The 25479-nt window shown below is 48.9% G+C and overlaps 2 protein-coding genes and 1 long non-coding RNA gene across 9 annotated transcripts in view; 1 reads left to right on the top strand and 2 right to left on the bottom strand.

Annotated features, from left to right (window-relative positions):
• Positions 1–6345, bottom strand: part of LOC142578676 (beta-galactosidase-like) — a 62312-nt gene extending 55967 nt beyond the window's left edge. For 2 of the 3 annotated variants that reach the window (XM_075688148.1, XM_075688147.1), the window contains exons 1-3: positions 6037–6345; positions 4209–4372; positions 3806–3956 (exon numbers count right to left, since the gene is read on the bottom strand). In XM_075688148.1, the coding sequence (XP_075544263.1) occupies positions 3806–3956; positions 4209–4372; positions 6037–6198 (477 nt within the window). In that variant the 5' untranslated portion in view covers positions 6199–6345. The remainder of the gene's footprint in view (positions 1–3805; positions 3957–4208; positions 4373–6036) is intronic. The other variant, XM_075688146.1, reaches the window with a different exon arrangement.
• LOC142578677 (uncharacterized) overlaps positions 3982–25479 on the top strand; it is a 74352-nt gene continuing 52854 nt past the window's right edge. Inside the window, exon 1 of the long non-coding RNA XR_012827286.1 lies at positions 3982–4135. This is a non-coding gene — a long non-coding RNA (uncharacterized LOC142578677). The remainder of the gene's footprint in view (positions 4136–25479) is intronic.
• Positions 17283–25479, bottom strand: part of LOC142578675 (beta-galactosidase-like) — a 54516-nt gene continuing 46319 nt past the window's right edge. For 4 of the 5 annotated variants that reach the window (XM_075688143.1, XM_075688142.1, XM_075688145.1 and 1 more), the window contains 3 exons: positions 23862–23993; positions 22499–22744; positions 17283–17522 (listed from right to left, as the gene is read on the bottom strand). In XM_075688143.1, coding sequence (XP_075544258.1) covers positions 17310–17522; positions 22499–22744; positions 23862–23993 — 591 coding nt within the window. In that variant the 3' untranslated portion in view covers positions 17283–17309. The remainder of the gene's footprint in view (positions 17523–22498; positions 22745–23861; positions 23994–25479) is intronic. The other variant, XM_075688144.1, reaches the window with a different exon arrangement.

Here is a 25479-nt window from a genome sequence, read left to right as displayed (position 1 = left end):
TGAGATAGCGGATTCTATGCGGACTTAATGGGAACAGTTTTTTCAAGGTTCTCTTTAAGATGTCCCAGAAAAACACTCCACCCGAGCAATCTAAAAACACATGCTCAATTGTCCCTGTTTGTTTTTTTGCATAACAAACAATGAGTACCCCACGGAACAATTGAACCCTTTTCTTCTAACCATGTTTTAACGGGTAAGGTTCCTCTGTGCAGCTCAAACAAAAAGGTTTTAACCCCTGGCGCAAGGAGCATTTTTTAACGCGTTACAAAACATATTTTCCTTTGCCTGCACAGTATAATTCACTGTATAATGACCCAGGAAATAACACATCCACAAGGTCTTTGTACAGTTTTTTACGTGACACATTAGTTAAATATTGAAAACGCACCGATAAGAAGCGGAAAGATGACACCACTTCATTTAGGTATCCCCGTACTGTTCCTTGCTGACACACCGAAGACATAACAAACTCCGGTAGCACTTTACCCATCCTCAGTTGAATCATAGTTCTGAGAAAGGTATCATCTACATCTCTGAGAAAAACAAATCGACTGACGAGTTGTCTCACATACAGATGCACTAAACAAGTCCCACCATCACTCCCTCTTTTAAACAGATTTGTTCGGTTCGTTTTTAGAGCGCAGCTCTTTGGCGTCCGTTCCTGGGTTTCGCGTCGTCGTCGGCGTTGTCGTCGGCCTCGTAACCAGCTCCGCCCCCCTTTCATCCCCCCAGCGCTAGCAGCGACCGACTGATACCGCTGGATGCCGCTGACGCCGCTAGAGAGTCAAGATAACGTGACTGCATAGAACACCGTCGCCGCCATGCAGAAAGAGGAGGAAAGGGTCCCCCCCCCCTGTTCTTGTGTGGCGGATAGGGTGCTCTTCAGTTGCCGACGCGCCCGTTATTTCACGTAGGCCCCGGCACGTCGACGAATACGTGACCACCTTCCCACGGCTAGACCTGGTTCTTAGCGCTGCGGAAGCGAGGGTATCATATTGTTTGTGTCGGCATCGGCGGCGTTGTCCCTGAAACCAACTCCGCAGCTGGGGTTGACTCACTATCGGCGTCAGCGGCATCAGTCAGTCGCTGCTATCTCTTCCCTCCTCCCTTTATCGTGTTGTCCGCTTGCTGCGCGCGCTTCTGCCCCCATCGTTTGCCGCTGGGTGTACACGCCGCCCCCCTCCCCCCTCTTCCTGCGAGTCTCCGGTTGTCAAAGCGCCGGCTCGAACTTAATTCCTTTCTTCGCTCCTCCTCCAATGCAACCCCTGTGCGGTGGCAATCAGAGAGCCAGATCGGTGGCGGCGGATCTGTATATGTGCACCGCCCGAGCCGAAATTGCCGCTGCCGTTCGCCCTGTGCGGTGGCAATCAGAGAGCCAGATCGGTGGCGGCGGATCTGTATATGTGCACCGCCCGAGCCGAAATTGCCACTGCCGTTCGCCACTGCGAAATTATCTGCCAGTTCTTTCTGAGCCATGAGTGAGACGACCGATGGAAGTCCTCCGTCTGCTGCTGCTGCTGCTACTGCTAAACGAGCTGCCAGAGCAGAGGCCCAGCGCCGTCGCCGTCAGAATCCAGAGGTGCGTGCCGCCGAAGCAGAAGCTTACCTAGTGGAGTCTTTGTTAAAGGAATACGTGTGAAAAATAAAAAAAAAATTCTGTGATAGCGCATACATGTGTTGCTCGATTTCTTTGCCTCAATCTCTCGAAAAGGTGAAACAGCTTATTTGCTGCGCTCAAATTTCGCATTAGGAAGTAACGTAATCGTCGGTAATTTTTTCTCATAGAGAGCTCCAAATAAAGACCGCGAACACTCTGTGCATTTTTTGTACATTTAACCTGCTGCAATGGAAAACTGGCATTACATACCATAGCTTGCTTACGAGAAATAAGTTGCACATCGTGGCTCGTGCGCAAATCGACTTATCCCAGCCTTTCCACTTTTGTGCGTTCTCACGTAACACCTCGGTTTGCTTTTTCCAGTAAGGCTCGTTGTCAGAGTAGTACTGCAGGGGCACTCCTAATTATGTTGTCGGTGTTTCTTGCCATTTAATGTTCTAAAACATCCTTGGTGCGACGTCCCATTCCCCATGCCAAAACCCAGGGCACTTGTCCCAGACTAAGCCACGATCGCACGCATACTCATATCATGTCAAAGCCAACTGTATAGCTCTTTGAGGCGTTTGGCGTGTTCGTCTCGTGCCACTTTCTCGTTTTCTTTCCTCGCGACAGCTCACGCTTTGGACGCTCAGTTAGGCGGCACTGTCTCCGGGATCGGCACACATTCTTCAGTACTTTTTTCGTAGCAGCCAACGATAGACTGAAACTATGCGACGTTGCATCGCCTTCGTGATAAGCCCAGGTTGATCAGGTTTTGCCGTTTCTCCACCTGAGTGTAAATGCCATCGTCGTTTTAACGTATTCCACGTGACATAAACATACGAAAGGAAAGAGAACCGAGGCACGCGTTTCTTCTTTTTCTTTTGTAAGTACGTACGATTGTATAACACTTAGTCGCCGATCACGTCACAATCTATATTTGTCTCGCTAACGACCGTTCAGTACCTATGCAAAACCCAACAATCGCCATGTATAAATTTGCATCCAACAGCCGCAGTAGAAATCGTGCCGTTGCCGTCATGTGATCGTCGTCAACGTGGTCGTAGTCTTGCTGTAGTCGTCCCACATACTTACGTGTGCATCACACTCGCAACTACTCGATTTACACAAACGCACTGGTCCACCTGGTAAAGTTTTGCGGAACCCCAAACAGTGCTGGAGAGTCAGCTATTCGCAAAATGTTTCGCATAACATCGATTCTCACAGAGCACGATCGGATCTGCACAATCTATCATCCTTCAAGATTTCACCTGGAGTGACATGCCAGTCCTACCCCTATGCTAACTTGTGCAGGTACCATTAAATAAATCAATTTTTGCTATCAGTTTGAAGTACAGTTAAGTGATGTAAACGCCCCTGCACACGGCTAGATCTATCATGTACTTTACAGTATATATAGATACCAATCCGTTCGACACCAGCAGGCTCAGACCAAATAGTTAAGGAAAGGCCAGTCTGAGTTTACGGAACGATGCGCGGCGTCGAGCATGTGTGTTTTCGATGTGAAATTACGAAACTCAGATTCACGCATCTAAAGAGCACGAAAACGAATTTCTGCCCTCCGTGCGTTCCTCCTGTTCCCTGCCAGTGCTGCTTCAGGAAATTGTCGCCGGGGCTTAGATTGCAGAGAACGTCCTACAGCGGGCTGATGTTGGTCTCAGCCTGTGAAGTTACTACGACAGCGTTGCAGCTAATCGTTAATTGAAAACGAACATAACCTCGAACTCTAGCATGAGATGAAAGAGCGCCCCGGGTAAAAGCTCGGGTGCACGACTATCCTTTCTGAACGGCTGAATACACCGCAACTTGAGGCCGATGTAGATTCTGTTTCATCAAGCGTACTTACGCAAATGGTGGCGCACACAAGCTAAGCAGTTTTCTTTAAGTATCTCTATGGTGTACGCTCAACTAAACACAGTGAACTGCAAAATAAAGTGTGTGCAAATGTTTACCATATATGGCTTTTACGGGTAGCAGCCGATCAGTCGAAGTAAACTGGTTGAACCAACTGGTGTAACTCTCGTAATCATGGCACGGTTAATGAAGTTGAAGGAATCCAAAGAATCCCTATAACAGAGAAAGGAACGTACTAAAAGAGAAACTGACGATGCTGCGCTTCGCATTGAGCCTTTGTTTTCTTATACTCCATGTAAACACAACCACACGGTCTCACGATCGAGCACTCACGAAATCCCTTTCAGCGCAGATGTACGGTCCAATCCTGAGCAGAACCAGAAGGTCGTGATGCTGGGCAAGGTTCAGGAAGTGCACAAGGTCTTCATTGCCCTCGAAGTCGTAGCGGCCTTCTTCGGGTTCGTGGCTGCTCCACTCGACGTACCTGCGACAGGTGCGTAGTAAGTACGCAGTGTGGCACCTCTGACTTCAGTGCCTTTGGCCGTTCAAAGTTTTGTCTTTGGCACTTTCGTACAGGCGTAGACATGCTGGAATGCTGGCCGGCCGACCGACTCTGACAGATCGACTGACATCCGGACATCCCCCCTCTATCCAGGCATGAGCGTAAGCTCACTTTCTCTTTTTTTTTCTGGGATATTAATGAACCAGAGACTACAGAAAGTAAACTTCTCCTCACGTTTGTATAGCATTGAGTCCCGCCGCTTTCATAGTTATCAGCCGATCCTCCCACTGCTGGGGTAGGGTGCGGAAGTAGTGGATGCCACCCGCAACGATCTGTATGGGCTCGCCATCCTTGAGAAACCTGTTGTTCTCGTAGTCGATCACGAAAGACCTAAGTGTCTGCGTACACCACAAAAAAAAAGAGCAAACGTTATCCTCAACAAGATATGACATGGGCTTTCTACAACATCTAGATTAACTGCTTCTTTCCTTTAGATACTGATGCAGCTGCTGATTTATCACCTAATTATTGAGAACAAGACTGGCCGAAACGCTCAACGGCTTAGTGTAACCGAGAACCTCGTTTATAAGCAGATTACTTGCATATTGGGGCGCTATAACGTAAAATTATTCAAAACTTTTCTATTCCATTTCTGCAATCGGCCCTCCGCGATTCGTCAAAAACTTTTTTGGACCACCCCCACTTTACCTGTCTATCAGGCGACGCCACGAAAACCGCGATAGCTCCGCATCTGATATGACGTGTACACGCTGATTATGCATGATTTGACCAAACAAAAGAAAAATAGTTATTTCTGATTCGACGCCTTCTAGCCATTAGCCTTCGGCTATTGGTAAAAAGTTTTCGGGCTGCACCCACTTCACCTGCCTGTCACGCGACGTCACAAAACCACGGAAACTGACTGCGTCCAAGTGACGTGTACGCGTTAAAGATGCATTAATATACCGAAAGAAACAGAATTTGCTTCTGAATAGCTGCAGGTTGCCCCGTTCCGGAAGGAATAAAAGATGGCTGCCGCCGATCGCTCAGGCACTAGCTACTCACACCTGCCGGAGAGCATGGGTTTATTTTAGTACAATAAATCTTTTTGCGTGGCCGTGTGACGTTTTCGAGCACTTTCGGCATGTTTACGACCTCGCTCTGCCAACTCTCCTTTGCTGAGGATCCGTTTTAGCGGCATTCTTAACTTTCCTTTGCATGCCGCCGCGATTTTCGACCAGCCACCTCAAGCTAAGTAAGGGAAAGCGGATCAATCGCCGACGTCGGCCCCACCCTTTTCATCCGGTTATCGATTTTCAGTGCAGTGGCTCGGCCCCATCGAATCCCTCTTCACTTGAGCGTGCTCCTCGCCTCTTGTCAGCCAATTAGATAAGACAAGCCGCTCAGTGTAGGCAATGTTATTCGTTTTTCAAGCAAACAAAAGTGACCTCCTCTGAACGACGAGAGCGTTTGATTGGTCTGTTCAGACAACCCAGCGGGTCACCGCCCGATGCTTGCGTCGGCGGTTACGCAAATTTGACGTCAGGAGATTGGAATAAAAACATATTGTAATAGTTCTACGTTACAGCGCCCTTGGATACACGATGCGCCCGTCAAATTAGCCCTCCTGGCTGGTTCTTCATTATTTATTTGTGTTTGCCTCTCTATACTGACAATTGAGCTTATGCTGTGTTCTCTACAAGCATAATTAAGTGTTTTGTTCTTGCTTCTGGTTGTTTATAGCAAAAAATTTAATGGTGATACAGTTGCTTTGAGTATCATTATCTTGAGGGAAAGGCCGCATGTTCGATGATGGCACCTACAAGCCATATCTTTATTTCGTAATGGCAGACCACAACGACAACGGCCTGCGGTTACGATATGCGCGCGGCGCCGGAAATGTGACTTCAATCCCATCGTGCGATCGGCGTTTCGCTATACATCGACATCTCGCTTTATTTCACAAAGCCCTGCACGACCTAAGGTGATCGAGTGATGTTCGGAATTGCGCAGCATAAGCCTCGCACTATGCTTATAAGACGTTGTCGTTTCGTGTACTCACGTTTCGGAGTGCTGCCGGGCGAGCCAATAACGCCAGCGTAAGAAGAAAGAGCTGGGCGTGGCTGTTCATCATCGAGCGGCACAGGCGTTCTGCACAGCCAAGCGGGCGAGCCTGCCTTCGTTGACAGAAAGCGGGAAGACAAGACTGTGGCGCGCCTCTCATATTATCTTATCGATCACGTGTCCATACTTTTTATTTTCGAGGCAGTCGTTCACTCTCCCTCTCTCCTTCAGATGGCAATGCTCCGAACGTATTCGCGAACTAGCTTCATCTTCATCAAGTCGCTGTGCAAGCTCTTAAACTGGGAGTCGTTATGAGCGGAAGATATACAGGGCTGGCGCGGTACACTCCTTTGGCGCATGTGTTTGATTGAATGAAGAAAAAAAGTTGAATGATGCGACTGTGTTTTCTTTTTAGGTGCCCAAACAAGAAGGTGCTTAGAACAATGGGAAACCCCAAGGACACTCGCAGGAGCATGTCGGTGGAAGCCCCTAAAATGACGGCGACACAATAGCTGACAATTCATTTTATAAAAGATTTGGATGCAGCCAGATAAAAGTTGAATTGTAAAGACTGTGAAGCTAGCTTTGTTCGGCGAATAACTTTGACAAATTGTGTTCATGGAACTTCCATCATGCTTCAGAGTACTGTTGAGGAGAAACGATGGAGGTCAAAATTGGGGGGGGGGGGGGGGGGGAGGCTGCGTGACCCGGATTCCTCTTCACAAAGGCGTTCGCACGCAAGATCTGTTCGGACAAACGACAGCCGATCGTGCCGGCCGACTGCATGATAGCGAGCCAGCGACAAACAGCGGTTGCGCAACAGATTCTTTGTGAATCTACTGTTCCTTACAAATTTGGTTTCTGTCGATAAGTAAATTTATAGGTGTGCGAACTTTCTAAATTTTGAATCAAATCGAAATGTCCTTGCTACTCGATTTGCATTCGGTTCGGCAATTCCCTATTAGAAATTGTCGAATGTTCGTTTCCGTTCTAAGAGAAAGCAACCGATGCAAGTAATGACTGTTCGGAATAATTGTGTCGCAGGAGAGCCGAGGTTGTGGCGCATAGGCACCAATTCCTGACATAAGCGCGGATTATTCTTGTTGAATGGTTTCAAGTCATTCAATGAGTATGTCTAGCTTGTTAAAAATTTTCGCTCTCGATTTAAGCAATTTAACCGAATATTTATTCAGTGAAACCGTGTTTGCATTCCTTTAAAGCAATGCGTTGTGCTTTAGTATCACAAATCTGTTTCAACGAACACATTTTACGTGCATCTAGTGACGGGCTGTTTCCCTATGGCATAACGTCAAACAAATGAAAGCACATGTTTCCAATTTAGAAGCCCCTCATTTTACCGGACAGCCATCGGTGAACGGCATTACACGCATGCATCAAAAAAACGTAAATAAGCGTCTCCTATTTTACCAGAGGGCCTCCATGGAAGCATTATAATTCAACTTGCTCAGAAAAAAAATATTCAATATTCGCAAGTCGCATTTCTCGAATACTTGGATTGGATTGCATTCAACGCTGTTCAAACACCCTTAATTGAAATAAGTAAGAGCATTCATCTGTCCAGACTGTTTGTATATGAAATGAATATCATTACCAGTTCATGAACTCTAGTTCATACAGAGTCATACCCCTTTGATTGTTTATAGCCTGTCTTTAGACGGAGAATCGACTTACGACCGTTAACTATATTGGCGCACTGTCGTTTATGTGTCGTGTGCAGATTATGTGCAGAGAAAAGGAGAAGCTACGTCGTCTGTGAGATACATGTGTTTGTACGGCTTACACTTCAGCTGGGCGAATGATCGACGTCCAAGTCGGTTAATCGATTAATGATTTAATTGATGTTATTATTTTGATCGCGAATTATCAGTTCAGATCACATGAGCAAAGTCAGGTAAAGGTCGGAACGAACACCTCCGCTTCACTTGTTCAATACCGAGGAATGGAAACAGAAATGGTGTAGCTAGAATTTTTTTTTTTTTTCGCGAGGGGATTGACACTCAGTTGACCGAGGACGGGAAAGGGGAGGGAGAAAGGAGAGGGGCTGGGCAGGCCACATACTAATACAGAAATTTCGTCTGGATAGAGGGGGGGGGAGTCGTCATGTGCTCAGCGTGCCACCTCCCCCCCCCCCCGCCAGGCTACGCCATTGGGAACGACATACTGTGACCCCCGGCCGTATTCACAAACGATCCTCGATTCGAAGCTCTTCCTTCATTCCACCGAGTTGAGCACAGCGCTGCCCTGATGAAGACGCTACTGTTGTAATCGCACCGCTGGCGCGAGTTGTTGGGAACTCGGCGCAGACGCCCGTAGTTGCACCTGGGTCGCAAGCCCCAAGGGTAGCGTTGGCCTGGCGGCCTGGGGTACAACTGGAAGCATCCGAAGGTCCCGGCAAAGCATGAGTCGACTGGTAACAACAAAACAACTTGTTTATTCTAACATCGCAAAGAGTTGGCGGTCAGGTTGACCGAAGTAGAGAGACGGGAGTGCACTTTACTCAACAGAAGAAATCGGAGCCCTCCTTTGGCGTCCGGGGGAAGCTGCTTTTATACTCTCGCAGTTGAGGGCAAGAAGGAACCCCTCTATAGACGAGCACGTGACTGTGCCGCTCGGGCACAATGGGATAAGGTGGCGCAGCCGTCGTGCCGGCGCCGTTCGGGCACAATGGGGAGGAGAAGGTGGCTCATACTGTCGTGTCGGCGCCGGTCGGGCACAATGGGGAGGAGAAGGTGGCTCACACGTCGTGTCGGCGCCTGTCAGACCCCCTCGCTTCACAGTTGTTGGGAACTCCTCTCCCCGGCTGCCGCGCTTCGACAAGCGTGGGCACCAATATGCACATACACTCACACACGCACATGAAGACACGTGGCATCGGAACATGCCTGGACGCGCTTGGCGGGGAGGCGTAGCGGCGGCGCCGAACGGGCCAAAATGTCTGCCGCTTTGTTGCAGCCGCGCCGGCTAAACCGCGCGTCGTAGGCAAAACGTAACAGACCGCCCCGCCGGGGGAAGGAGATCCCGATGGTCAGGGGACTGCATCCGCTGTCCGGAGGGATGTCGCTCGATGATGCTCATAACCGAAGTCGGGCGTCCCTCGACGTTTCTTGAGCGCAGCGCACAGAGAAGGCCTCGTTCTCTCGTTCAGGTTCGCACAGGACACTGCAAAGTGACTTCGGGAGAGTTCACATTTTTGTTCTCGTTCCCGGCAAGCGTTAGAACTACGCTGAAACTCAACCGCTCAGTCAGCAAGCACGGCACAACCCTCACTAAGCCCTGCCAGGCTCTTTCCCCTTCTATACCACTGCCTAGTTCCTTACAGTAGTCTAGCAGCACTTAGAACGCGTCCACAAATTGGAAAATTGCACTAGAAAGCATGTCATCACTTTGAAACACTAAACAAAAGCAATATGTTAAAAATCCTGCCTCAGGAAGAAAAACATCAGTAACAAACAATTTTGAGGCTGATTCCTACGTTAGGGGCTTCGACTTAAGCCATCGGCGTTACCGTTGAGACTCCCCTTTTTGTAACGCACCTCAAAGGAATATTGTTGCAAAGCGAGGCTCCAGCGCAGGAGGCGGCCATTTTTGGGAGAGATGGTTTGCAGCCATTGGAGAGGGCAGTGATCCGTCTCAATGATAAACCTCGAGCCGGCTAGATAGCATGACAATTTCTGAACGGCCCACACGAGACACGCACACTCTTTCTCGGTGGCGCTGTACGCCTGCTCACGAATGGTCAGCTTACGACTAGCATACAGGACGGGGTGTTCTACTTCTCCATTTTCCCGTTGGCACAGTACAACGCCCATGCCTCGCTCACTAGCATCGCACTGAACTACGAACCCTTTTGTGTAGTCTGGCGATCGTAGCACAGGCTGGCTTGTTAGGGCGCTCTTTAGGGCGCTAAAAGCTATTTCCTTTGTCTCGTCCCAGACGACTGTTTGCGGCTCTGTCTTTCTTATAGCATCCGTCAGGGGAGCCGCGATATCAGAGTACCTGGGGATGTACCTCTGATAGTAGCCGGCGACACCTAAGAACGACCGAATATCGGTCTTCGTGCGCGGTTGCGGGAAGTCTCGCACAGCGGCCACCTTTATTTCAGAGGGGCGGCGACGACCCTGACCAATCACGTGACCGAGGTAGACAACCTCGGCCTGTGCTAACTGGCACTTAGGAGCCTTGACTGTCAAGCCCGCTTCGCGCAGGCGGGTTAGCACTGCCCGCAAGTGTGCCATATGCTCAGACCAGGATGCGGAGAATATCGCTACGTCGTCTAGATACGGTAAAGCGAATTCTTGCTGTCCCCGCAACACTTTATCCATGAGGCTTGAAAAACAGTATGGCGCGTTCTTCAAACCAAAACTCAACACTTTAGGACGGAATGTTCCCATTGGTGAAATGAACGCCGCATACCTACTAGCCTCTTCTGTAAGTGGAACCTGCCAATAACCCCTGACAAGATCTAGGGTGGAAATAAACTGAGCGCTACTAACTTTCTCAAGGCGCTCCTCGATGTTAGGGATCGGATAAATTTGATCCTTAGTGATGGAATTAAGCCTGCGGTAGTCGACGCAAGGACGAGGTTCCTTGCCCGGTACCTCCTCTAAAATCAAAGGGGAGGTATAATCACTCTCACCTGCCTCAATAACACCGAGCTGTAGCATTTTCTTTACCTCAGCCTCCATAATATCGTTCTGGCGGGGTGACACCCGATACGCCTTGGATCGTACTGGCTCTGGGGAGGTAAGTTCTATATCATGAGTAAGTACAGAAGTCCTACCAGGCCTCTCAGAGAACAGACCTTGAAACTCTTGTAAGAGCTGGTGTAGTTCGGTTTTCTGCTCAGGCGACAGCGGTGATCCACTGACTAAGTCACTAATGACTTGATCGGTGTCTTCCCTGTTCGTCACTGAGCCTAGTCCCGGAAGCTCGACCGGAAGCTCTTCAGGAACGTTTACCATCATGCACACCACTGCTTCCCTTTGTCTATAAGGTTTGAGCAGATTACAGTGGTAAACTTGCTGTGCTTTCCGCTTTCCTGGCAGACTCACCACGTAGTTAACGTCCGACAGTTTCTGAACAATTCGTGCTGGGCCCTCCCACTGCACGTCTAGTTTGTTGTTTAGCGATGTGCGCAATATCATGACCTCATCGCCCACCTCAAAACGACGGGCCCTGGCTGTCCGATCATAATAAACCTTGGCCCTCTGCTGGGCCTTTGCCATTGCTTCACCTGACAACTCCTGTGCCCTTCTTAAGCGTTCGAGGAGCTTAAGCACGTACTCCACCACGACTGGGTCGTCGCCCCTGCCTTCCCACGATTCTCGAAGCATGCGAAGCGGAGATCGCAGCGAGCGACCGTACACCAGCTCAGCTGGCGAAAACCCCGTAGCCGCATGCGGCGCGGTCCTTAATGGAAACATCACCCCAGGCAGACACAGCTCCCAGTCAGTTTGATGTTCAAAACACAATGCTCTCAACACGCGCTTCATGACGGAGTGGAGCTTCTCAACGGAATTCGACTGTGGGTGGTACACTGAGCTGTGTAACAGCTTTACCCCACACCTTTCGAGAAAAGTTGTCGTCAAAGCGCTAGTAAACACTGTGCCCTGATCTGATTGGATTTCCGCAGGAAAACCAACTCGCGCAAATATGGACAGTAGTGCATTGACTATCTCAACTGAGCTGAGTTCTTTAAGCGGCACTGCTTCAGGGAACTTTGTCGCTGGGCAGATCACAGTCAAAATGTGTCTGTACCCCGTGGCTGTTACCGGCAGAGGTCCCACTGTATCAATAACGAGCCGTCTCAAAGGCTCCATAATGATAGGTACCAATCTCAACGGTGCCCTCGATTTGTCCCCTGGTTTGCCCACCCGCTGACAGGTGTCACATGTCCTCACGAAATGGTCTGCGTCCCGAAAACACCCTGGCCAATAGTACTCTTGCAAGAGACGGTCCTTAGTTTTCTTAACTCCAAGGTGTCCGGACCACGAACCCCCGTGCGACAAGCGCAACAGATCCTCACGATAGCATTGAGGCACGATCAGCTGATCGAACTCCACTCCTCTGCGGTCTAGATACTTCCGGTACAGGACTCCACCTCTTTCCACAAAGCGAGCATTTTTCTTGGCGATACCTTCCTTGACATTGCAGCGTATGTTTTCTAGGCTGCCATCCTTCTTTTGCTCGGCTATCAAAGCCGACCGGCTGACTTTTAGCAACCTATTAAGTCCATCTGACGTAGGCGCGATGAGCAAATCTGCAGATAGCTCTTCTAACTTTCCCGCATCGGGAATTTCCTCTCCAGTATCTGGTGCCTTTAACGTTACAGACTCAATTTTATTCAGTTCAGGCGTGCTCTGAATATCAGCTTGCTGCGCCTCTGACCCTTTTTCATTGTTTGATAACGTCGGCCCCGCAACTACCGCCTTTGCAGCGAGCTCCCGAACCTTCGATCTGGTTAAGGCCTGAACGCTAGCCTCACCAAACAAAAGCCCCTTCTCGCGCAGGAGGAGATCGGACCTGTTCGAAAATAGGTACGGGTACTGGGGGGGCAGCATAGATGACACTGCCGCCTCCGTCTCAAGCGCTGCGAAAGGTCCTTCAATAAGCACTTTTGCTACCGGCAGACACACGCTATGAGCTTCCACGGCTTGCTTGATCCATGCGCACTCGCCCGTGAACATATGGGGTTCTACGTAAGACGGGTGAACTACATCCATTGTAGCTGCGGAATCGCGAAGCACTCGGCACTCTTTCCCGTTCACGAGGAGGTCTCGCATGTAAGGCTCGAGAAGCTTCATGTTCTCGTCAGTGCTGCATATTGACAAAAACACAACTTTTGGTTTTGTTTCCGGACACTGCGCCGAAAAGTGACCCGGCTTCTGGCACGTATAACAAATGCGCGCTTGCCTCGTCTCGAACCGCTTTCTGCGTTCGGCTTCGGCTGCCGCCGTCTCCTTAGGTTCGGTCGCACTGCTTTCACTCGCATCCGCACTACGTGTGTTCCCCTTTGCTCTCATGGGTGTGAACTTCGGCCTCTCAAACTTCGAGCCAAATTCACCCTTTTGACCGTCCTTAGCTCCGCGAGCCCGACGCGTCACAAACTCCTCGGCTAGCTCAGCGGCTTTAGCCACCGTACAAACGTCTGGCCTATCCAAGACCCAGTACCGCACGTTCTCAGGTAACCGACTATAAAACTGTTCCAGCCCGAAGCACTGCAGAACTTTATCGTGGTCACCAAACGCTTTCTCTTCTTTGAGCCACTCCTGCATGTTTGACATTAGCCTGTACGCAAACTCTGTGTATGACTCACTTCTGCCTTTCTCATTTTCCCGAAACTTCCGACGGAACGCCTCCGCTGACAGCCGGTACTTTTTTAGCAGACTCGATTTCACTTTGTCGAAATCCTCTGCCTCCTCTCTATCCAAGCGAGCGACTACGTCGGCCGCCTCGCCGGGTAACAAAGTGAGCAAGCGCTGTGGCCACGTTTCCCGAGAGAACCCCTGCTTCTCGCACGTTCGCTCAAAGTTAACCAGGAACAAACCAATGTCCTCTCCAAGCTTAAACGGCCGCATCAGGTCAGTCATTTTGAACAATACGCGTTCTCCTGCACCGTGTGCCTGACTTCCATTACGAGCCCGTTCGATCTCTATCTCGAGACGCTTCATTTCCAAAGCGTGTTGACGGTCGCGCTCTTGTTGCTCTCGCTCTTTCTGTTCTTTACGTTCACGCTCTTCTTTTTCTTTCTGTTCTTTTCGTTCACGCTCATCTTTTTCTTTTTGCTCTTTAAGTTCGCGCTCCTGTTTCTCTTTTTGCTCTTTAAGTTCGCGCTCCTGTCTTTTTGCAGTCTCCCTCTCCTCAATGGTCTCAAGGCATTCCGACAGCTCGTCATCCTCAGCTTCTAACTCAAGAATAGCCCTTAGCAGTTCAGGTTTTCTGAGTTTGTCTGAGACATCCAGACCCAACTCTCTTGCAAGCTCCAGCAATTTCGGTTTGCGCAACGACTTCAAATCCATGGCTGCTCTGAATGCTGCTTTCTCTACTGCCTATTATTGTCTTGCCGCAAACTAACCCGGCAGCAACGACAACCACAACTACCAGCTCTGTTTCTGACATTAACAAAAACCTGGCAAAGCTCAGAAGAAGAAAGTCCCGCACTCACCAAACCTCGTAGCCAAGAATTCAGCGCAGTCGTTCCGCTGCAGGCAACCAGTCATCACACAGGGCTCGTTGCACTGCTCCCGGATCGTTGTTGAGCTGCTCAGCATACAGTCAACTGCATATCTTCGCTGCTGGCCTCCGTTGTCGCGATCTCACCGCTGGCAGACAGTTGTTGTAATCGCACCGCTGGCACGAGTTGTTGGGAACTCGGCGCTGACGCCCGTAGTTGCACCTGGGTCGCAAGCCCCAAGGGTAGCGTTGGCCTGGCGGCCTGGGGTACAACTGGAAGCATCCGAAGGTCCCGGCAAAGCATGAGTCGACTGGTAACAACAAAACAACTTGTTTATTCTAACATCGCAAAGAGTTGGCGGTCAGGTTGACCGAAGTAGAGAGACGGGAGTGCACTTTACTCAACAGAAGAAATCGGAGCCCTCCTTTGGCGTCCGGGGGCAGCTGCTTTTATACTCTCGCAGTTGAGGGCAAGAAGGAACCCCTCTATAGACGAGCAAGTGACTGTGCCGCTCGGGCACAATGGGATAAGGTGGCGCAGCCGTCGTGCCGGCGCCGTTCGGGCACAATGGGGAGGAGAAGGTGGCTCATACTGTCGTGTCGGCGCCGGTCGGGCACAATGGGGAGGAGAAGGTGGCTCACACGTCGTGTCGGCGCCTGTCAGACCCCCTCGCTTCACAGTTGTTGGGAGCTCCTCTCCCCGGCTGCCGCGCTTCGACAAGCGTGGGCACCAATATGCACATACACTCACACACGCACATGAAGACACGTGGCATCGGAACATGCCTGGACGCGCTTGGCGGGGAGGCGTAGCGGTGGCGCCGAACGGGCCAAAATGTCTGCCGTTTTGTTGCAGCCGCGCCGGCTAAACCGCGCGTCGTAGGCGAAACGTAACACTACCCTTCTCAAGGATTGTCGTCGATGGAGCTCAGTGACCACTTCTGTCGAAGAGTGGCGCTGCTATGTGCTTTATTTAATCGAGGTAGAGAGTTGAGTAGAGGGACGTTCTAGAATACGGGATGAGTGTTCCGATTAAGATGGCGCCTGCGTTCTGTTCTGCAGAGAATAGAGCCGATAACTGCGTAGTGGGCTCCGGCACCACCACTGATGTTAACGACCGTATTTGCGAAATCGTGCAATGAAACAACAAAGCTGCCTAAATGCCCCTAACTGCAACAAATATACGCCCTCAAGAGCGTCATCTCTTTTAAAAAGTGAATAGCCTTCTAGAATCGATCGGCTATTCGCTTACGATGAAAATAATCGCTGATGGTGTTTTTCTTCAAAGCTAATTGTACATAAAAATGGCCTGATCTGAGATTTTAGCTCGAATACGTAAATATTCAATCAAAACGTTCCGATTTTTTTTTTATTTTGCGTAAGTCCACTTGGAAAAACTCAGCAAGCACATGGCAACTTCTCGGCCGGGAACCAGCTTTATGAAGAATTATTTTACAGGCGCCTGACAGCTAGTATTTCCGCAGCATTCCGCAACGAGTTGTGAAAAAATTCTAGGCAGAATAGACAAAAGACAGTGTGCCTGTACACAGTGAAATAAAGAGGCGCATAACTTCCGCCTGCGTGACGTGCGATACACCTCCTCAAAGGCGCCATGTATTTTCTCCGTTTTCTGTATTCCCTCGATGGTCAAGGATGCCTTTGAAGAAAGGTATTTCTTGTAAGTATCTACTCTCTTGAATACGTAATTCTACTTCCTGTCTGTCTCTTCTGCTTGCATTCCTGTGTCTTGCCGGTCGCTCAACGATAGTGACGATGGTGATCGTCACTTCTCATTTGTGACTAGTACTTCAGCTTTGTTGCTATTTACGCAATGTTGCAGCAATGCTATGTTGCCTTTAATGTGTAAATTCATGGAACATCATGGCCTTTAAAATAGTTCACTTATGGAAAAACTTGTTTCTGTGATTATGTTCTTGCATTGCCGGCATACCTCATGTGGGTAAATGCATTTCCCGGAAATGCGTTTCTCTTGTATCTGTTATAACGCTCGTGTGACAATGGTGTCTTGGCGGTGTACTGCACGTCGCGCATAAGGAAGTTGTGCGAGTCTTCATTGTACTGCTCATCCCACTTGCTTTGTCAATTCTGTTTACAATTTCTTTGCAACTAGTTGCGCAATGTTGCAGCAATACTAGTTGTCATGCGCCTGTAAAATAATTCTAATAAATAATAATAAATAATAAGGCTGGTCCCCGGCCGAGAAGTTGCCATAAGATTGTTGTGTGTTTCAACGTGTACTTACACGAAAAGAAGGATCCGGACATTTCAATTAATTATTTCCGTACATGAGCTAAAATCCCAAATCTGGCCATTTTCCACGTGTCTGTCATGCGTGGTAGGCATGCAAACAGTTGCCAATGAGGAGAGGCTTTACACAAGAGAAGTTTTGTGAATATGTGCCCTGGTCCTTGAGAATAGTTTGCCCACTTTTCACAAGAGCTCCCTGAGACCCTCTCCAGCGTTTGCACCAGATTTACCGCGTATTTGTGAGTGTTTGGGGACGGGCATCTATAGTTCTGTTCTAAAGCGCCAGCCGGACGATATATATTCTAAGCTCCAGTAGCTCGTGCGGCCTCAAGTTTTTGGGCGCTGATCTTGACAGGCAGTTTTCATGAGAGGAGCCAGTCAACTAGCTTATTATTCTGTGGATTTGCTAGGGATCAAATATTGCGTCTGCGGTTGCATAGCTTAACCTCCTTCTAACAAAACTTAGTTGAGGGCTCCGCAAGATTGTTGGTTATGTGATTGATGGCTGACTGGGCTATGACACCCAAGTATATACAAGTGGAGGGGCACTCCGAATAAACCTTTACCGCCCGAAGTTCTGTAATGCGTCCCCCGTGCTCAAAACACGAGCGGCTTGGCACTGCGCCGCCATTGAACTGTGACCACCGCGGTCGTAAATCAAACCCGCGACCTTGTGTTCTGCAATAGAACAGCACATCCATTGAGTGGCGGTTGTCTTTATGTAACCTTGCCGTTCCTGTCCATCCGCGCTGCGTATTGCATAAAGTTCTCTTTTGTCAAATATTTGGTTGCCACAGTGCTTTATTGATTTCACGAATATGGGACGGGGCCGTTGATGTCGGGGGTATCAACGAACTTGACGAAGCAGCCGCGGGATCCAATCCCACACGGCGCCTTCTCAAGTTCCATGACGTGAAGCACATTGTGAGTTTTGAAGAGCACTGCCGGCACGTAAAGCGTCTGCTGCGGTCCCATGGGTGTCCAGTAGCGACCAAGGTTGAAGCCGTTAAGGAAGACAGCACCCTGCACAATGAAAGCGTGGAATGTAAGAGAGACAGACAGCAAAAACGTTGGGCAGATACCATCAGAGGACGAAGTCTAGTGATAACTGCCCGCCAAACATACTAAGGTATGCTGCTGGGCATTTTAATGGTTAATACTACTAGATATGCAAGTGCCTGTGACGTTGCACTACCTCCAGGATCGGTCCACGTTACAATTACCACATTAAAACAGTTGCTAGGAGGACACACCTCGTGCACTGGCATCACTGGGTTGGTACACCAAGTCAACACATTTGACGTCACAGTCTCCAGCACTAGCCCAGCTTCGATAGCGCGTTATCCGTGATCGGCCCAGTATGTTCTGCCATACAGCCGCCCATGCAAAGTAGAGGGAAACGCCTAAGAAATCTTTGTTTGGGACAGAAACCATCGAAGGTGATCACCGATAGCTTTTTTGTGTAAGCTGCTGCATATCCCCGTGTATTCCGCGAATCACGAAACCTTATGGGCACATCAACAGACACACGATCTGGCTGTCTCGCAGCCAGTCTAGTGTTGCCAACTATACTGAATTTAGCGGGACAGTCCCGACATCTAAGTAAATATCTCGTGTCCCGACATTCGTTTTAGAGCGCAGCTCTTTGGCGTCCGTTCCTGGGTTTCGCGTCGTCGTCGGCCTCGTAACCAGCTCTGCCCCTCTTTCATCCCCAAAGCGCTAGCAGCGACCGACTGATACCGCTGGACCGCTGACGCCGCTAGAGAGCCAAGATAACGTGTCGGCATCGGCGGCGTTGTCCCTGAAACCAACTCCGCAGCTGGGGTTGACTCACTATCGGCGTCAGCGGCATCAGTCAGTCGCTGCTATCTCTTCCCTCCTCCCTTTATCGTGTTGTCCGCTTGCTGCGCGCGCTTCTGCCCCCATCGTTTGCCGCTGGGTGTACACGCCGCCCCCCTCCCCCCTCTTCCTGCGAGTCTCCGGTTGTCAAAGCGCCGGCTCGAACTTAATTCCTTTCTTCGCTCCTCCTCCAATGCAACCCCTGTGCGGTGGCAATCAGAGAGCCAGATCGGTGGCGGCGGATCTGTATATGTGCACCGCCCGAGCCGAAATTGCCGCTGCCGTTCGCCCTGTGCGGTGGCAATCAGAGAGCCAGATCGGTGGCGGCGGATCTGTATATGTGCACCGCCCGAGCCGAAATTGCCGCTGCCGTTCGCCACTGCGAAATTATCTGCCAGTTCTTTCTGAGCCATGAGCGAGACGACCGATGGAAGTCCTCCGTCTGCTGCTGCTGCTGCTGCTGCTGCTAAACGAGCTGCCAGAGCAGAGGCCCAGCGCCGTCGCCGTCAGAATCCAGAGGTGCGTGCCGCCGAAGCAGAAGCTTACCTAGTGGAGTCTTTGTTAAAGGAATACGTGTGAAAAATAAAAAAAAATTCTGTGATAGCGCATACATGTGTTGCTCGATTTCTTTGCCTCAATCTATCGAAAAGGTGAAACAGCTTATTTGCTGCGCTCAAATTTCGCATTAGGAAGTAACGTAATCGTCGGTAATTTTTTTCTTTATTGCCTCGCTTGACAAAGAGTTTACGAGCTCAGAAGAACAGAATAATAAGATCCTAGTACCGAGAACCGTCAGCTGTTTGCTGACTGCAAGACATTAGTATTTCGGCATGTGCAACATAATTTCTAATCTTGGAACCCACTCTGGTACATACGTCTGCACCTTCTGCACTTCGACAAAATGAGACACAGATTCGCAAAAATATTTGCGAACGGGTCTAGCGTCGATACCCGCATTGTATACAGCAGTCCGGGTTCGCCATATACTGTGCAGGCCCAGGAGCATAACTAGATCAAAAGGCACACCATCGTCGTTTTCGACCGCGAGATAGCGGATTCTATGCGGACTTAATGGGAACAGTTTTTTCAAGGTTCTCTTTAAGATGTCCCAGAAAAACACTCCACCCGAGCAATCTAAAAACACATGCTCAATTGTCCCTGTTTGTTTTTTTGCATAACAAACAATGAGTACCCCACGTAACAATTGAACCCTTTTCTTCTAACCATGTTTTAACGGGTAAGGTTCCTCTGTGCAGCTCAAACAAAAAGGTTTTAACCCCTGGCGCAAGGAGCATTTTTTTAACGCGTTACAAAACATATTTTCCTTTGCCTGCACAGTATAATTCACTGTATAATGACCCAGGAAATAACACATCCACAAGGTCTTTGTACAGTTTTTTATGTGACACATTAGTTAAATATTGAAAACGCACCGATAAGAAGCGGAAAGATGACACCACTTCATTTAGGTATCCCCGTACTGTTCCTTGCTGACACACCGAAGACATAACAAACTCCGGTAGCACTTTACCCATCCTCAGTTGAATCATAGTTCTGAGAAAGGTATCATCTACATCTCTGAGAAAAACAAATCGACTGACGAGTTGTCTCACATACAGATGCACTAAACAAATCCCACCATCACTCCCTCTTTTAAACAGATTTGTTCGGTTCGTTTTTAGAGCGCAGCTCTTTGGCGTCCGTTCCTGGGTTTCGCGTCGTCGTCGGCGTTGTCGTCGGCCTCGTAACCAGCTCCGCCCCCCTTTCATCCCCCCAGCGCTAGCAGCGACCGACTGATACCGCTGGATGCCGCTGACGCCGCTAGAGAGTCAAGATAACGTGACTGCATAGAACACCGTCGCCGCCATGCAGAAAGAGGAGGAAAGGGTCCCCCCCCCTGTTCTTGTGTGGCGGATAGGGTGCTCTTCAGTTGCCGACGCGCCCGTTATTTCACGTAGGCCCCGGCACGTCGACGAATACGTGACCACCTTCCCACGGCTAGACCTGGTTCTTAGCGCTGCGGAAGCGAGGGTATCATATTGTTTGTGTCGGCATCGGCGGCGTTGTCCCTGAAACCAACTCCGCAGCTGGTGTTGACTCACTATCGGCGTCAGCGGCATCAGTCAGTCGCTGCTATCTCTTCCCTCCTCCCTTTATCGTGTTGTCCGCTTGCTGCGCGCGCTTCTGCCCCCATCGTTTGCCGCTGGGTGTACACGCCGCCCCCCTCCCCCCTCTTCCTGCGAGTCTCCGGTTGTCAAAGCGCCGGCTCGAACTTAATTCCTTTCTTCGCTCCTCCTCCAATGCAACCCCTGTGCGGTGGCAATCAGAGAGCCAGATCGGTGGCGGCGGATCTGTATATGTGCACCGCCCGAGCCGAAATTGCCGCTGCCGTTCGCCCTGTGCGGTGGCAATCAGAGAGCCAGATCGGTGGCGGCGGATCTGTATATGTGCACCGCCCGAGCCGAAATTGCCGCTGCCGTTCGCCACTGCGAAATTATCTGCCAGTTCTTTCTGAGCCATGAGCGAGACGACCGATGGAAGTCCTCCGTCTGCTGCTGCTGCTGCTGCTGCTGCTAAACGAGCTGCCAGAGCAGAGGCCCAGCGCCGTCGCCGTCAGAATCCAGAGGTGCGTGCCGCCGAAGCAGAAGCTTACCTAGTGGAGTCTTTGTTAAAGGAATACGTGTGAAAAATAAAAAAAAAATTCTGTGATAGCGCATACATGTGTTGCTCGATTTCTTTGCCTCAATCTATCGAAAAGGTGAAACAGCTTATTTGCTGCGCTCAAATTTCGCATTAGGAAGTAACGTAATCGTCGGTAATTTTTTCTCATAGAGAGCTCCAAATAAAGACCGCGAACACTCTGTGCATTTTTTGTACATTTAACCTGCTGCAACGGAAAACTGGCATTACATACCATAGCTTGCTTACGAGAAATAAGTTGCACATCGTGGCTCGTGCGCAAATCGACTTATCCCAGCCTTTCCACTTTTGTGCATTCTCACGTAACACCTCGGTTTGCTTTTTCCAGTAAGGCTCGTTGTCAGAGTAGTACTGCAGGGACACTCCTAATTATGCTGTCGGTGTTTCTTGCCATTTAATGTTCTAAAACATCCTTGGTGCGACGTCCCATTCCCCATGCCAAAACCCAGGGCACTTGTCCCAGACTAAGCCACGATCGCACGCATACTCATATCATGTCAAAGCCAACTGTATAGCTCTTTGAGGCGTTTGGCGTGTTCGTCTCGTGCCACTTTCTCGTTTTCTTTCCTCGCGACAGCTCACGCTTTGGACGCTCAGTTAGGCGGCACTGTCTCCGGGATCGGCACACATTCTTCAGTACTTTTTTCATCTACTGGATAACACTAAATAGACCACATCTTCATTTTATAATGCCTGAAAACTCCTTTGTGCGTTCCTTTTTGTGTCCGATTGCATAGTGATAAGCATAAAGGCAAGTTCTTCATTGTCGTGGTTCTAGTTTTGGTGCGGGCCCTAACCGTTCACCGTACCTCTATCCGTATAGTAGCCCCGTTAGTCAGGCGGCTATACAGCCCCTTCCTTTTTGTAAACAGTGACATGGCAGGAGTAAAAATCTGTAAAGTTATATTGCACGTTCTGACAGGCGAATGCTGACCCTGACAGGAACGGTCGTCGCCAGCTACCCCCCTCCGTACCGACTTCGTTTACTCTACAGTTGGCAACCCATTCCAATAACAATGTCAAACGATACTGCGGCATTATATATTGGTGTAATCCAGTATATCTCCAAGCATCTCCAAGTATCCGTACCCTACCTTCAACTTCGTTGCGATTGGCGATTGGCAACAGACGGCCACTGCTCGTCTGTTGAGGATCGCACGCTCGCAGCTTGCGCACGCCCTTTTCACCTCTCATTCTACTCTTGCACTTGCGCTTTCTTCCTCTACTTTTATCTTTTACTCTCCTCCTTGTCGTACATGTTTCCCTCTCTAGTTTTTATTGTGCAAGATCGACCGACGTCCATTCAAAGTAGGCCAAGTAGGCCAAGTAGGTAAAGGCAGCTTTAAAAGACGTGGTTCAGCAACTCCGAGATATACCTTGCTGATTACTCACTTTCATGCACTCTTCCCATTAACCCTGTGCACATCGTACGTGTGGCTCGGTTGTCGAGATTCACTAACCTTCTTCCAATGGTCGAGCCTGATGAACGTGTCTCTAGGAGGGGACACCCGTAACGGAAAACTGGCCTCGTAGATTGCCAGCCCATTGGTGGATGCGCCAATGCAGCCGGTAGGCATGTTCGCCTTCGAAGAGTGTGCGCCTTCGATCGGAAGGTGATTTCTGTCAAGATGTCCTCTCTCGTCGATGGACGTCATTTGCCAGTCGGTCAGATTCACTCCAGATAGGGTCACGTTTGAAATGATGCCCTGAAAGGAACCAGCAGCACGGTAACGTTTACAAAAATAATTTTTTTTAGTTTAGCTAACCGGCGCTCTTTATCCTCAGTAAGGATAACAGCGGAACGGACTTGGTTCTTGGTTATTTGTTGTTGTTTTTTCGTTTTACCAGAATGTAGCATAGATCTGATTGAATTTACGGGGGCAGTAGCATACGCTTTTAAGTGTTGTATCACACTGTAACACGACACCTGACGCTGAATTACCTGCGGTTCGTTCCCGTACACTTCGTTTATTGGCAAAGTTAGGTCCAACAGAAAATAGAACATCTAGAACCATTTGCTCGTAAAATGTGAGAATGTTCGCCTTTGTAAATGTCACTGTGTCTGAGAGTTTGTCCAGGCAAGACGCAATTTAATCGCAGAAATCTGGATAACAAGATCACTTATTCACTCTCTGCTTCCGCAAGTTTCTGCGACACAAGAAGATCGAAGGTGGGAACTCAGCTTTAATGTTGAGGTTTCTCAGCTTTCCTTTTCTCTTTCTTTCTTTTTGTTTGAAGTATTTCTCCGGTATTTCTCCTTCCTTGATGTGACATTAGCTTCGTTATATATGATTTACATGATTCAACCTTGTAAGTAGACGTTTGAGAACCCGAAAAAGCGAAAACTAAGCCGGCCCAATCTGCTACCGCGGCCTTACTTCTGGACCGGGGCACCAGCTATGAGCGCTAATCCCTCACTTGTGCTCGTCGTTCAGCCTTACATCCCGAGGAAGGTGCTAATCATGGGCATATTTTATGAGTAGTGAATTACTTGGCGAAAGTAAAAACACCGCATAAAATTTCAACGCGCAGTATTAATAGCACTTATTGTCTGCGAAGGACGGCGAGGAAGTCCATTCCACACAAAGCGTTTGTGGGACGCCCGAAGCCCGCGCGCCTTTGCAGCACTAAAGAAGCATCCACGTGTGAGACATTATGTGTCTTATTGATCCAGCGCACTTGGTTTTTCGGGTGAGCATGTCCCACTGCGCCGTTAGCTCTGTCATTAAGAGCTTCACTATACTCTAGGAGAATGTGCGATGGCTTAGCAACTTCAAATGCAGTGTAGACGAAAGGCACGTGCTCGTCTTGGCAGCGACTCACCTTCGTGTCGTTGAGAACTCCGTAGCCAATCCTTCCTTGGCTTTCTACGACTACCGTCAGCCTTTGACCTTCTTTCACCGGAATCATAACATCGTACACATCTTCCATGCGCGAAATTAAACCCCGGTAAACCTGCGTATTGAATGGAACTGAATGCATATATTTTTTTATTACGTGTCATCCATTAGCCTGAGCAAACAGCGTCCATTGTGCATTCGGCGAGGATCGTTGAAATCTTCACGTTTGCATTTAACTCTTTCACACGAAATCATCGATATGGTTTTAAATTTTCTAATCGCGGAGAGTTGTCGCACCTAGTATGTTCGTTGCATAAAATAATCTACAGTCAAGATCCTTCTACTCTGTCTCTGTTCCAACCATGTCGAATTTCTCACCGCCTTCATAATCAGCGTAGCTTCAAGCGCCTTTTTGGCCATACAAGAGCATACAACTGCGCAACCTTGCCACGAGTCATAGCTCGCTTGAACGACCACCAGATTACGTCGCTAACATCACTGACTCGGGCGCCTTCGGAAAAGAAATAGCAAACCACTTTTCTTAGTTACCCCAGATTGAACTTGCTTACCTCACATTTCACAAATATAGTCAGAAGCGCTCATAATCGCAGGTGCCGCAGATAGTGAGCGGGCTTCCTCCTTTTTTTTTTGTTCCATTTCTTTCTCTGTTGTGTTTCTGCAAGTTGGTCTTTCTTTCCAACTATTTCTGCATTCATTCTGTGATGCCAACCCTACCTCTTGGTCTTATATCTCTGCCAGTATCAATGCCTTTTTTTTTACTACACGAAATCTTGTTCCACGCTAACAATTATATAAAGGTAATAATCACATCTCTTGTACCCATGTTCCTTAACTATACCTGTATTGCGCACTCTTCATAACGATATACCCTTTTGTATCTCCCTCCCTCCCTCCCTCCCTCCCTCTCTCAATGCTCCGATATAAAGAGCCTTTGAAGTATTTGTAAATAAAGTAAATAAAAACAATCCATGTAAAACCATAGTGAAGATTATGTCCTCATTTTTTGCACCTCGCAAGTTGTTTCAATCTAGATATTAAAGCATGTGTAAGTAATATGCGCGATATCAAATTATATTACCGTCAGGAACATTGAACTCATTAAGAACCGGATATGAAACGTGTAATGCTAGTCTTCCCTTAAGTTCTAATTTTTCATCTGCTGCACCGTTTGTGATGGTAAATGTACGTCAACTCCGACCATCGTTTCACAGTAGATCAATCTATATAGCGAATAGTGTTTAAGGTATGCCGTGGGACCCAGAGTCTCGATTATTGCTGAGTGCCATTGTTCATTTAATTAAGGTGCTACACTTTTCATATGTGTTTTTCGCTATAATTACACGTTCTTTTTTCATCAGTATATTGCAATATCCCTAGCGACGCGCTACGCGAAGACAGTTAAAATAAAGGCTGCAGGCCTGCCTTATGTAAGAACTATAGCAGTAGTGTGTTGAACTTATCCTCCACGAAGTAACACGTATCACTTTTCAGTCCTAATTTCTGGACACAGCCTCCTCAGATGCCTAGCGTTCTGCTACAGCTACTCTAGCACGGTCGCGGATGTTGTAAGTAATGCTACA

The sequence above is a fragment of the Dermacentor variabilis genome, chromosome 4 (assembly GCF_050947875.1).
Source record: "Dermacentor variabilis isolate Ectoservices chromosome 4, ASM5094787v1, whole genome shotgun sequence".
NCBI classification, from domain to species: Eukaryota; Metazoa; Arthropoda; class Arachnida; order Ixodida; family Ixodidae; genus Dermacentor; species Dermacentor variabilis.
The sequence above is the reverse complement of the archived record's forward strand: the minus strand, read 5'-3'. Positions and strand labels throughout refer to the sequence as shown.